At 36.1% G+C, this 12,296-nt stretch overlaps 1 protein-coding gene, 1 non-coding gene and 1 pseudogene across 3 annotated transcripts in view; 1 reads left to right on the top strand and 2 right to left on the bottom strand.

Moving 5' to 3' along the window:
* Positions 1-1,295: 1,295 nt before the first annotated feature.
* Positions 1,296-12,296, top strand: part of Fpps (Farnesyl pyrophosphate synthase) — a 194,834-nt gene continuing 183,833 nt past the window's right edge. Inside the window, exons 1-2 of one of the 2 annotated variants that reach the window (XM_090410087.1) lie at positions 1,296-1,405; positions 1,816-1,877. Coding sequence is in view for 1 of the 2 variants with exons in the window: in XM_090410086.1 (XP_090266212.1) it covers positions 1,591-1,877 (287 nt within the window). In the remaining variant the exon portion in view is untranslated. Of the gene's footprint in view, positions 1,406-1,439; positions 1,878-12,296 lie in introns of those variants that run through there. The other variant, XM_090410086.1, reaches the window with a different exon arrangement.
* On the bottom strand, positions 4,164-4,271 carry LOC150095546 (U6 spliceosomal RNA). Its single transcript, XR_016550102.1, has one exon. It is a non-coding gene; the product is annotated as a U6 spliceosomal RNA (small nuclear RNA).
* LOC150095545 (U2 spliceosomal RNA) lies at positions 9,160-9,311 on the bottom strand (annotated as a pseudogene).

Here is a 12,296-nt window from a genome sequence, read left to right as displayed (position 1 = left end):
CACTCACCATCTCGGTGAGTCGTATTTGGATCCTCTCCACCACTTCGTCATAGTCAAGAAACCCAAGTGTTCAGATATTAGCACAGTAATAGAGATATTTTCGTATCAAGGATTAATAAAAATGAATGATAAATCTTTTTTTTTTTTAGAGAACATATGGCTACTTTAGCAATATGCTCTAAACTTCTGCTCTCTATCTAATATTACCCCCAAATCCATGGCTTCATCGATTTCCTGGAGTCTAGATGCCTGATCAATGTGGTGCACATGTAATCTTTGTATCCCAAAACGCATAACTTTACTTTTCCACATTAAATTGATATTTATTATGCTTTGTCCTTACTGTCAACCTATTTAAATCATCCTGAAGGCTCTCTATATCACCTTGATTAACTATCACCTTATCTAACTTTGCATAATGAGCAAACAACTGAATATCTTCTTCAAATTATTTCCTGTATCATTTATGTCAAATTAAACAACAGTTGTCCAAGCACAGAACCCAGAGGCACACCAGTAGTCACCTACCTTCTCTTGAACTCTGCTCCTCCATTTACTATCTTTTGGTGTCTGTACATCAGCTACCCATATTCAGTTCTACAACTTGGAGTAAGAAAAGGATTTGTTCGCTGTGACCTAGACAACATCCTCAAGTAAGTTCGCCGTAATCCACATTGTAATGGTACAATATCAGTTCCATCTACGCTTATTCTTCTAGTCAATTTTTAATTCTGGTGAGAAGAATGTCTGCAGCTCCTTCTTTCATATCCATGTCGATTTATCATGCCATCTGTTAGATCTCGATGAACCGTTCCAGACCTTCGAGGTAACATTTAAGGAAAAGAAGAAGATAAATGGCTAAACTTAATTAAGCAGGCTGAAATGTTTTTAACGTTTTTTATGGAAGCACAGCATCAGCTGACTGAAAAATATCATTCACTGCGCCATACAGTTACTAAGCGTACACTAGCGTACTTACTTACTTTTTTTTTTCCCTGCATACATATCTCCTGAAAACAAACGAAGTTTCAAAGAGCATTATAAATGCGTGCATCTTAAGATCATAATTGTTGTAGAATTAAGTAGTATGGGAGAAATATGTGTGTAAAGAGTGGAATAGTGTGCCCTCCAGCGATGAGTCCTTGGAGGTGTCACGTAATAATAATAATTTGCTAAGCAATTATTGACATTAACAAATCCACTCGTTATTTTCCTCCTTGAATACGTCACATGTGACGTATTCAAGGAATAAAATACTGAAATAAAAACAAGTAGAAAGGTTTGGTTGTTGCTCATAACAATGTCTTTTTTTAATTTTATATTTTTTAATGTTTTAAATTCATGTTTCCCCACCTTTCACAAATGGAATGTTAAAGAAGGATGCGCCGAAGTATGATAGTGAGAGGTAAGCGTAATTAGATATGCCCACCGGCGGATGATTTAAGTAACTAAACCTGTATCTTACCATGTGCAAGATTGCATTAGAATGTGTTTATCTCACTTCTTACAGGAAAATCGCATGGCTCGAAATAAGGGAAGAGCTACTTTCTGTTGCCTAATTGGCTATCGGAATTAATACGAAATGATAATATGTATCTCAAATTGCAAATCATGACGCACATGATCCGAATAGCACATAAACAATTTTTCTTCCTTCCGTGGTGTTGTTTGTCATGTATAAGAACTGTTAATTTACAAGGAAGAACTCGTAGTTTATCGTTTTTACTAAGTTTAAAAGAATCAAATGTGAATATTTTTTGTGTTCCAATATTTTCAAAACAGTTGTATAATTTAAGCAAGTGCATTTTCCAACAGCCCTTAACTGGAAATTATCACAGCCAACCGCATTCCAGATTTCAGGGATTATCAGTGACAGGGTAAGTAGAATTTATATTATTAAGTGATACCTCAATTTTATATTTATATGTATATTATTAAGTGACACTTCAAAGCTCAACAAATACGCTCGCCTTTGGCGAGTAGATTTTGCAACTGGCCAGTAGCTGCAGACTGGAGAAAATAGCATTTTTTTTTTCATTTAATAAAAAAAAAAAAAAACTTAATTTTTTGTTGACCTTCAAGAAACTATAGAAGAATATGCATAATATAAAATTATGCATATCCTTTTATTATTTTATGCGAATTATTAAAAAAAAATTAATTTTGCTTTTACGTTCTTCCTAGTTTAATTATTTATTTACTTCTCCTTTTTGGAATGACTCACACAAAAGAAATGTTCTCAAAAAAAAAAAAAAAAAACACGATACAGCACCATTAATCAGTTTTCGTCAATCTTACTGATTTATCATTAAAACATGAGGTGGGGGGGTTGTTTTGGTGAGTGAATTTTTTTTTTTTTCTTTTTCGTGCAAGTGGGATTTTTCATAATTTGTGGAGCCCTGTGTGTGTGATGCGGTTGACAACAAAAATGGATTGTGGAATAGTAACTAAAATTAATAATTGAAGAAACATAAGTGGACTTTATCGATTACAAAAAAAAAAAAAAAAAAAAACCCTCGGATAAAATTAATAGACAAAGCGTTTTCAAATATTCTCAGATTTAAATATACCAAAACAGCTCTTACAATTTACTCAAGAAATATATACCATCCATCCATCTGATATGGGTTGAGTCTCCTTAATTAAGGGATTTAGGCAATTTAATGCAGTTGACTTGCTAGCCCTTCTAGGGATAAGTATTTTATGCCTGTGGAATTGTGTTCCCAAGGCGAGTTTGTCTGTTCTGAGAGATGAAGAAACCTGATTTTTCAAAAAAACCCCCTCTACTTCCATATGAGATATGTCAACTCATCATTTCATCAAAAAGACATAATAAAGATTTTGCATGTTTAGAGAGTCCCTAAACATCATATCAAGAACAACTATTCAGCATTCACACAGTATCTATCATACTTTGCCTTGAACTCATTTACAGTCATGGCACCCGCAACAAACTCTGGCAGCTTATTCCACTCATTTACCACTCTTCAAGTAAAAAACCTAGTTCTAACACTCTTGCTCAGTTTCCATGGATGGCCCCCAGTTCTCCCATCACCAGACCTGTTCTGAAAAATTTCTTCTGAATTAATCTTGTAAAAACCCTTCAGTAATTTGAATGTCTCAATCATATCACTCCTTTTCTGTCTATCAACCAATTTCTGTAACCCACAGATCATCAGCCTGTTCTTATAAGGTTCATTCCATAGACCAGCTATCATCTTGGTCGCTCACCTCTGGATCCTCTCTACCTCCTCTCCATCAAGAAGAAACCCAGGAGCCCAGATCTGGGCACAGTAGTCAAGATGGGTCTTATCAGTCAAGGCCCGATAAAGAGGAACAATAACTTGCTTATCTCTGCTCATCAAAGTATTCTTCAGTAACCAAGTGATCTGATGAGTTGATTTAGCCACTTTTGCAATGTGTCCCCTAAACTTCAACTTCCTATCCACCAACACAACCAAATCTCTGGGTTCATCAACCTCCTGGAGTACAGTTCCACCAATGTTATATACTGCTGCTAATTTTTTCATCCCAAAATGCATAACCTTGCACTTTGCTACATTAAACTGACATCCATTCTCATTGGCCCAGACTGCCAATCTATCCAAATCATCCTGCAAAATTTTGATGACATGTGCAGTCACTATTGCTCTACCCAACTTTGCATCATCAGCAAATAAATGAACAGTTCCCTCAGATCCTTTCCTTATATCATTAATGAACAAATTAAATAGCAGTGGTCCAAGAACAGAACCCTGCAGCACACCACTAGTAACAGGCCTTCCCTTAGACTTCACTCTTGAATAGACTACTCTCTGATATCTCTCCATCAACCAACCTATATCCATCCCCATGTGCTGCAGCCCACTGATCAGAATTCCATGTAGTATCCTGTCCAAGGCCTTAGTAAAGTCCAGCAGTATCAGTAAACCCATTGCCCTTATCCAGTTCAGCTGTTATTGTATTATAAAATGTGAGCAAGTTACTGAGGCATGATCTACCCTTCACAGAACCATGCTGTCCCCTATACAGTATCCCATTTTCATCCATCCATTACTGTACTTTGCTCTTGACTAATATCTTCAAAACGTTGACAACGATTCCTGATATGCTGATCAGTCAGTAATTTGCAACAGCAGTCTTGGAACCTCCCACATGCAGTGGAACCATTAAAATGGTTCATGATTTTGCATGTCATCCTTGCACAGGGGGCCATGCTAATCTTCTCTGTATCGTTCCAATTTTAGTATATGTATTGCCGAAGCAAGTACAAATTTATACTTATATTAAAATCTGAAAAAAGCATAACCCATTTGGTATACGAATAGACGTAAATAAAGATATATGCACACACTATGTGCAGATGATTTACAAAGATCAATACGGTCATTAATTGAAATTTCAGAGCAGATATTATGAGTATGAAGTAAAAGCAGAAATACTGGCTTTCAAAACAAGTAAATCTTTAGATACCTAAGATGTGATTTATCATATGAAGATGAAAAAGATGGCCATTAAAATATCAAATTTTGTTAAAGTAAATGGCATAATAAACAATATTTAAGCACATCCTTAATACAAAAGCGCACCAGAATCAGACTATGACCTGTCTAAACCTTTATGTTGAAAGTGAAATGTGGACCATAAAAAAATAAATAAATAAATAAATAAATAAAAAAAAGAGATGAAAACAAATTTAATCAGCAGAAATGAAATTTCTCAGGAAATCAGCTTGTTATACTAATTGCAACAATCTTTTTTATAGGCTAAGGAGGCTATGTAATATGTTTGTGCCAGGATAAACTGGATGTGACAGTAAAACCAAGAAAAGAAAGTTAACCTTGAAAAAAAAAAAAAAACCTGAAACATTATCAAAAATGAGAGAGGATGAGGTTGAGTTTTTCTTACAGGTAGTAAGGCAGCTAGAATTTTTTTTGGCATTGAAATTTACTAAGTTGTCTTTATCCCAGTTCATATTGTTGAGGAGGTCAGTGTTGAAATTGCTGGTTGTGGAAGATCTTGAGGCATTTAACTTTAGGGTACTATAGGGTTTATTCAGAGTTTATTGAATGAGGAAGATGAATGAAGTGTATTCTTATCAGCAAAGCTGTGAATAGGATTTGAAGTCAGATAAAAGAGGTAATTGATGTAAAGGAGGAAGAGTGCAGGTGAGAGCATAGAACCATGAGTTACTCCAGCATTGATTGGGAAATCAGATGAGAAAGCCATCCACCACACCACACATTGAATGATCAGTGAAGAAGCTGGCAGCAATCCAGTCAGAGTGTGTAGAAGAGAAGCCATATGATGGCAGCTTGTTCAGGAGAACTTGGTGCCAGACATTTGAAAATGTCTGGCACCAAGTTCTCCAAATCTTTCCATGGCCTAATGTCTCAATTCTTTCCATTCTAATCTCCCCCAGTAATTAGTATATATATTTTTTGGTATTTCAAGATTATTTCTAAGTTGCTTTAGAATAACTGTATTTCTTTTTCAGAACTTTCTGAAGTGGGTAAATAGACCTGAATTGCTATGATGTCAAATGGTCTTGCTGAAAATCTTGTCATTATTATTCTGTCATTTACTGGTTTGTATCATAATAATACTTCTCTCTCTCTCTCTTTTACTCTTTTTAGAAGAAATCCAAATCTTATCTCATGTTTTATCCTACTGCCAGATCAAATGATTCTTCCATCTCTCCTCTGACTCTGTCCATTGCATCTCTGCTCGTCCAAGGATGTCACACCAGTATTGTTCCATCTATTTGTAAAGTGAGTTTAGTTTTCCCATAGCCCATAAAGCACAAACATTCCACATTCCTACCGATAGCTTGTTTCTTGCTAGTTTTAATTTTATTGCACTTTTGGTAGGTAACTTCGACCAAACTCCGATTGCTGTTGGGTATGTGGACCTTGTTTATCCAGGTGATGTCTAAGCTAGCATGTTGTGCTTTCCTTTGCATTTCCATATTGCACCAGATTTCAATTGTTTTGTTTTTAGTCAGTGCCTCGACACTCATCTGATCGACCTTAATGGTTCATTCAGCTGCTCCTAATAGAGAACAGATGCTGTCTGCAGCCACCCACTATGGATCAGATGCTGCTATTGCCTGTTGGTCCATGGGAGGTATATATTTCCCTTCTACCAGTCATATCAGAGAGGTATTTCCCTATCTGCCACCAAGGAACATATTCTCTAGCAGTTTTAGGATCTCTTGAAAGGACCATTACTATTCTAGCAACCATTTAAAAGCTATATGTAATAGTGAACTGTTTACATCTTATTTGCTAGATGATGTACATTGTTAATCTGTAACATCATGCTCGTAATATTTTTTTAATTTATTTTTAATGTATTTAGGGGGGGGGATCCCAGAGCTGCTCTTTATTATTATTATTAAAACAAGACCTCATGGAGTCAAAGACTCATCTAGGAGGTCCTTTTATCTTACACACACATCTCATCATACCGTGTCTTAAACACATTCAAACTACTTGCAGACACCACGCTCTCAGGCAGGGCATTCCAATCACTCGCAACTCTGCACGAAAAAAACCTGCCTCTCACTCCCTTACTCACACCCTCCTTATACAGTTTCCAGGGATGACCTCTGGTTCTCCCCTGATCTCCCACTATTCTCTGTAGAACTTCTCCACCATTGATCCTATAACAACCCCTTACCAACTTGTAGGTCTCTATCATATCTCCCCTCTTCCTTCTCTCCACGAGACTCTGCAAATTACATCTTTTCAATCTTTCCTCATACTCAACATTCCAGAGGTCAAAAACTACCTTAGTCATTCGCCTTTGGACCCTTTCCAACATCTCTTCATCCTTCTGAAAACCCGGTGACCAAATCTGGGCACAATAGTCCAAGTGTGGCCTAATCAAAGCCTTATACATTGGAACAAGTATCTCCCTACTTCTACATGTCAATGTCCTCCGCATCATTCCCAGAAGTCTTTGTGTTGTCTTCACAGTTTTGGCGATGTGTCCCCTAAATTTTAGATCCTTATCCACTATCACCCCCAGATCTCTTATTTCCTCTACTTCCAACAATATATTCTCACCAAGCATAAATTCTGCATCCCATCTTTGTTTTCCAAATTTTAAAACCTTACATTTTGCAACATTGAACTCGCATCCCCATTTGCTTGCCCAATCACTCAATTTATTCAAGTCTTCTTGCAAGGCCACAACATCTTCACTACTCTTTATGGTTCGTCCCAACTTTGCATCATCTGCAAACAACTGAATATCTCCATCCAAATCTTCACCAATATCATTAATATATAAGTTAAATAGTAATGGCCCTAAAACAGACCCCTGAGGCACTCCACTAGTGACTTTCCTTTTCCTGGATATTGCACTCTTACTGCATATCTCTAGTTTTTAACTTCCTGAATAAGCTGTTTTAAATAGCAAAGCATGTAGAGTTTAGCATTTAATGAAATAGTGAATTGCTGTGATTATCATATTAATATTACTTCTAAGTCTCCATGGAATGCCAAAACTCGCATCTCAAGAGGTCGAATGCTCACAGACCATAACTATTATACTTTGCATTAATACATTCACTATTGGAACATGTACCATCCACTCCAGCAATACGTTCCACTCATTCACCACCTATCATACAAAAAAAATCTTTTTACTTGTTATTATTTAATTGGGTTGACACTGGGGAGTTCTTTTGCTTAGTAGAAGAGCAGGAAGGAGCAATGACAAGGGGCCATCCCTGAAAGTTGAGAAAGAAAGCTCTGAGCAAGAAGATGAGAAGTGGTTTCTTTGTGTGGAGGGTGATCGAACCGTGGAATGCATTTCCTGATAGAGTGGTGAGAGCAAGTACGGTTAATGAGTTCAAGGAGTGGTATGATAGACTTTGTGTCCTAGGAAGGACTCCCACACTGAGTCTTGACTTCATGAAGGCCTAAATAATAATAAATATGAAATTGATATTGTTTTGGTGACTTATGTATGCACAGTCTGTCAAACAAGAAATGGAAATCCAGCATATTGTTATCAAAAACTTGTGAAATTTGCACGCACTTGAAAAAGTCATTGATGACACGTGAAAGAACAGAGCCTTGAATATCAGCATTAGTTGCAAAAGATAAAAATCCATCCACTATCACATATAATACAGGTCTATACAGAAAGCTGGTAATCCCATTGAAATTAGAAGATTGACTATATGGTGGGAGCTTAACAAGTGTTGGTGTTAGACTTGATTGCGTAGAGATATCAAGAATAACTTCTTGAGATTCCCCAAACTTTTTTGGCATTTCAAAACGTGGTTGACTTGAGCAAGATCCCGTATTTAGGCTTGAGTGACTTTAGGATAGTGTAGAAGTTGAGCAAAATTAGGTAGTAATATACAGCAATCCCTCAATTAGTGTGCCTAATGTGTTCTTTAAAACAGGCGCATTAATCAAAAACACACTAATCAAAAATAATAACCTATAGGGAAAATGTATAGTTCGTTCCTCAAATTTCTTTTTTGATCCTTAATTTTTTTATAAAAGAATTAAGGTATGATACAGGGCCTAGTTAAAGGAAAACCGTGAAGCTGAAAGACAATAAAACATATTCGGAATATAAATTTTATTCTTCTACTTCTTAACAAAGAGTTGAGCTAATAAAGTTTGGCGGGCATTTTATTTATTTTTTTCATACAGCCGACTGTATGGCCCTATTGCCTCTTCTACTCTTCTGCAAATTTTGCGGCTTCTCTCTTCATCAGGGTCAGCCTCTAAGCATTGCTGCTTAAAAATTTCGATTGTACGAAAAATATTTTCAAATTATTTCTGTGAAATTTCTTTTGGCTATCAGTGGTTAAATTTTCTTCATATTCTTCGGGATCTTCCCGCTGTGCATCTAAATTTAGCAGGTCGGAATCACTCAGTTCTTCAGAATGAGATTTAATTAACTCTTGGATGTTATCATAAGGGGAGAAAGAAATGAAAGACGTACGAATTGGTCTCCAACATATGAAATCACGTGCTTTATAGATAAAATTTCCCAACTGTTTTACAAGCAAAATATTTGGTGGTAAAAACTGCAACGATCATAAAAGAGAAGTTAATTTTCCAACGTGTAATAATAAACAACTCATCCCAGAAGATGGATTGATTACCCTATTATTTGAATGGATTCTCCTTTTTTTGTGACATATGCAGAAGTGTCGAAGTGTCTCGAATCTGTGGGTGTACTATAGCAGATGACATAAATTTGGCGGTAAAAATTTGTAACATGGTATACATAGTGTGATACTACACTTTTTGATCTTAGCCAAAAGGCCGAGAAGCGATAGTGTACAGGGAAGTAGTGTAGTATGCATCAAAAATAACTTTGTAAAATGTTTTAAATCGGTAACTAAATTATTTCATCCTGGTGAGTGATTTTTTAAAAAAGTTGGCCATAAAAATGTATCGATTGAAAATTTTTAAAATCTGTAACATTTATTTTTAAGATGTATATAGGTGCACTAATCGAATTTGTCTCCTTAGGAATGAGTCTGTCATGGTCTAATTTCTGTAGAATAGACACCAGTGAAATAGAAGACAATAAAAATGCAAGTTAGAACATGAGCCAACTGTTAAGCACAAATCTTTAGAACAATTTGAAAAATGCTATGAGTACGAGTACTAGGTGTGTGGCCAAAATTCTTCTGATCTCTTTTTTTTGGAGCATGTTGCAAGTTTTGGAATGGTGGTAAAACAGTAATCAAGTTGTAGGAAGTTATAGAATTAATTTAACTTAAAGCAACCAGTATGATCTATGCAATAATTCAAGGGAAAGTAAGAAGGCATGAAATTTTTTAAAGATATTTGCATGCTGCTGTTTTGGGCTTTGGTTTTGCTTTTGGTATTTAAGCTTTGGAGAACCAAAGCTTAAATAAAAAACAAGAACTTAAAGAGGAACAGGAAGTGAATGTTTCCATATCCCTAAAGATTGTTTCAACGATACTTTTAGCACTATTGTTTCCATAAAACTAAACAGAATAATCCGCCAAAGAAATGAGGCATGAGTTACAAACATTCTCCTTGTGCCATACAGCACATGAGTGGCTCTGAGGATTGCTATATAGGAGAAGATATTAACACTGATGGTCTGAATTTTCTTGAGGACAAACACCTATAGTATTCCTAGAAGGGTTATTCGTGAAGAGGAAGTCAAGTTTGTTTGAATAGTGGTTAGGATTATCTGCTGTTATGATAAACATAGACAATTTGTGAGAAATCACTGGTGCAGGAAATGCTTTGTTATCTCTACTTGTTGGATCATTGTGAATGGAAAATTTGACATCTGAAATTTGAAAATATGTGACACTTTCAAGGAGTCCAAAAACTCATCGAGGGAGGGCACCCACTCCACAACTGTCTCCACCACTAAGTCCACCAACTACAGTTAACCACATCATCTACACCAGTGCTTTTCAAACTTCTGGATGTCAGGGTCCCCTTTGGAAAATTAAATATTTCACCCCCCCCCTCGAAAAAGTCGTAATATAGATATATATTATTATAATATTTATTGTATTTATATTCAATACAAAACATACACAGTGAATGTTGCAAAAATCAAATGCAAATATTACATTTTTAGCATTTGACATGGCACATTATCTCATATTTTTATATAGATAGATATATTGTTATTGTACATTTGCAGCACAAGCACATGAAACATAAAACGATTAGTAATAAAGAAAGAATTAAACACATAAAAGAAGTTTAATAACAATTTAATGTGATGGATGTGTTTCACCTGATATTGACAAAAAGTCAATATCAGATGAAATATTTGAAACTGCAATTCTTAGATTTCTGCTTTGAAATGAAACTTATATGAATAAGCATATATTTACTAATATTCATTAAGTGCCGAAATATGCAGGAAGCAAAATTTGTGAACCCGCACCAATGTGTGATTTTTTTTTCCATTAAAATTAAAAAAAAATAACAAAAAAGAAATAATAAAAATTAAATACTTTTCTTTTAAGATAAAAAAAATCTACTTAGTCTTAAAACATTTAAAATTTGTTTTCATTATTTCACGGCCCCCAAGGGGCCGTGGCCCACGGTTTGGGAAGTGCTGATCTACACCAATGGCATCCACTGTCCACCACCACTGGTATTTTCACAGACAATCACAAGCATCCATACCCATAGTAGGATTTCAATCTACAGTCTTTTGGCTGGAGCAGATATGCTAACCACTCTGCCAACCAGGCCAAGTATTTATTATTATTATTATTCAGGCCTCCATGGAGTCAAGAGACTCATCGTGGGAGGTCCTTCCTAGTAAACACAAAGTCTATCATACCACTCCCTGAACTCATTGACTGTTCTTGCTCTCACCACTATCAGGCAATGCATTCCACAGTTCCACCACCTTCCACGCAAAGAAACCACTCCTCGCCCAATTGCTCACAGCTTCCTTTCATACTTTTCAGGGATGGCCTCTGAAAAGTATGAAATTGCCTCTCAACAGTTTAAAAGTTCAATCACCTCTCCTTCTATCCATCAAATTCTGCAGTCCACATTCCCTCCCTCAGCCGATCCTCATAATTAACATTGTAAAGTCCTGAAACTTTGTTATCTGCCTCTACACCCTTTCCACAGTTAATTTATCCCCTTCAAATCCTGGTGACCAAATTTGAGAACAATAGTCTCATCAGCGTCTTATACAATGGAATGATAACTCTTCTATCTCTGCAGGTGAGCGTCCTTCTTAGGCAATCCCATTGATGTATCCCAAACTTCAAGACTTTACATTTTGCTGCATTAAATCAACACTCCCATTCATTTGCCCATCTGACTAGTTTATTCAAATCATCTTGCAGTGCTGCCACATCTGTACTATTGCTAAATAACCCTTCCCAGCTTCATATCATCTACAAACTGAATATCCCCTTGCAATCCATTGACAATGCCATTAATATAAAAGTTAAACAATACAGGTCCCAGTACTGAGCCCTGTGGAACCCCACTTGTAACCTTCTGATTCCTTGATATTGCCTCACCATACACAACTCTCTGATACCTATCAGACAGCCAATCCTGAACCCAGTTGACTAACCCAACATCTAAACCCATGTGCAGTAACTTAAATATCAGCTTATCATGTGGCACCCTGCCAAATGCCTTTGCAAAATCCAAAAAAGTGGCAGTGTATGCTTTTCCCTCATCAACTGCTCTGGTCACTTATTAACATTTTATTATAAAAGGCCATCATATTACTTAAGCAAGAGCGCCCCTTAACAAATCCATGTTGATTCTCACAGATGACAT

The sequence above is a fragment of the Typopeltis vanoorti genome, chromosome 20, assembly GCF_054136105.1.
Source record: "Typopeltis vanoorti isolate ZY-2024b chromosome 20, IOZ_Tvanoo_1.0, whole genome shotgun sequence".
Taxonomy (NCBI): Eukaryota; Metazoa; Arthropoda; class Arachnida; order Uropygi; family Thelyphonidae; genus Typopeltis; species Typopeltis vanoorti.
The sequence above is the reverse complement of the archived record's forward strand: the minus strand, read 5'-3'. Positions and strand labels throughout refer to the sequence as shown.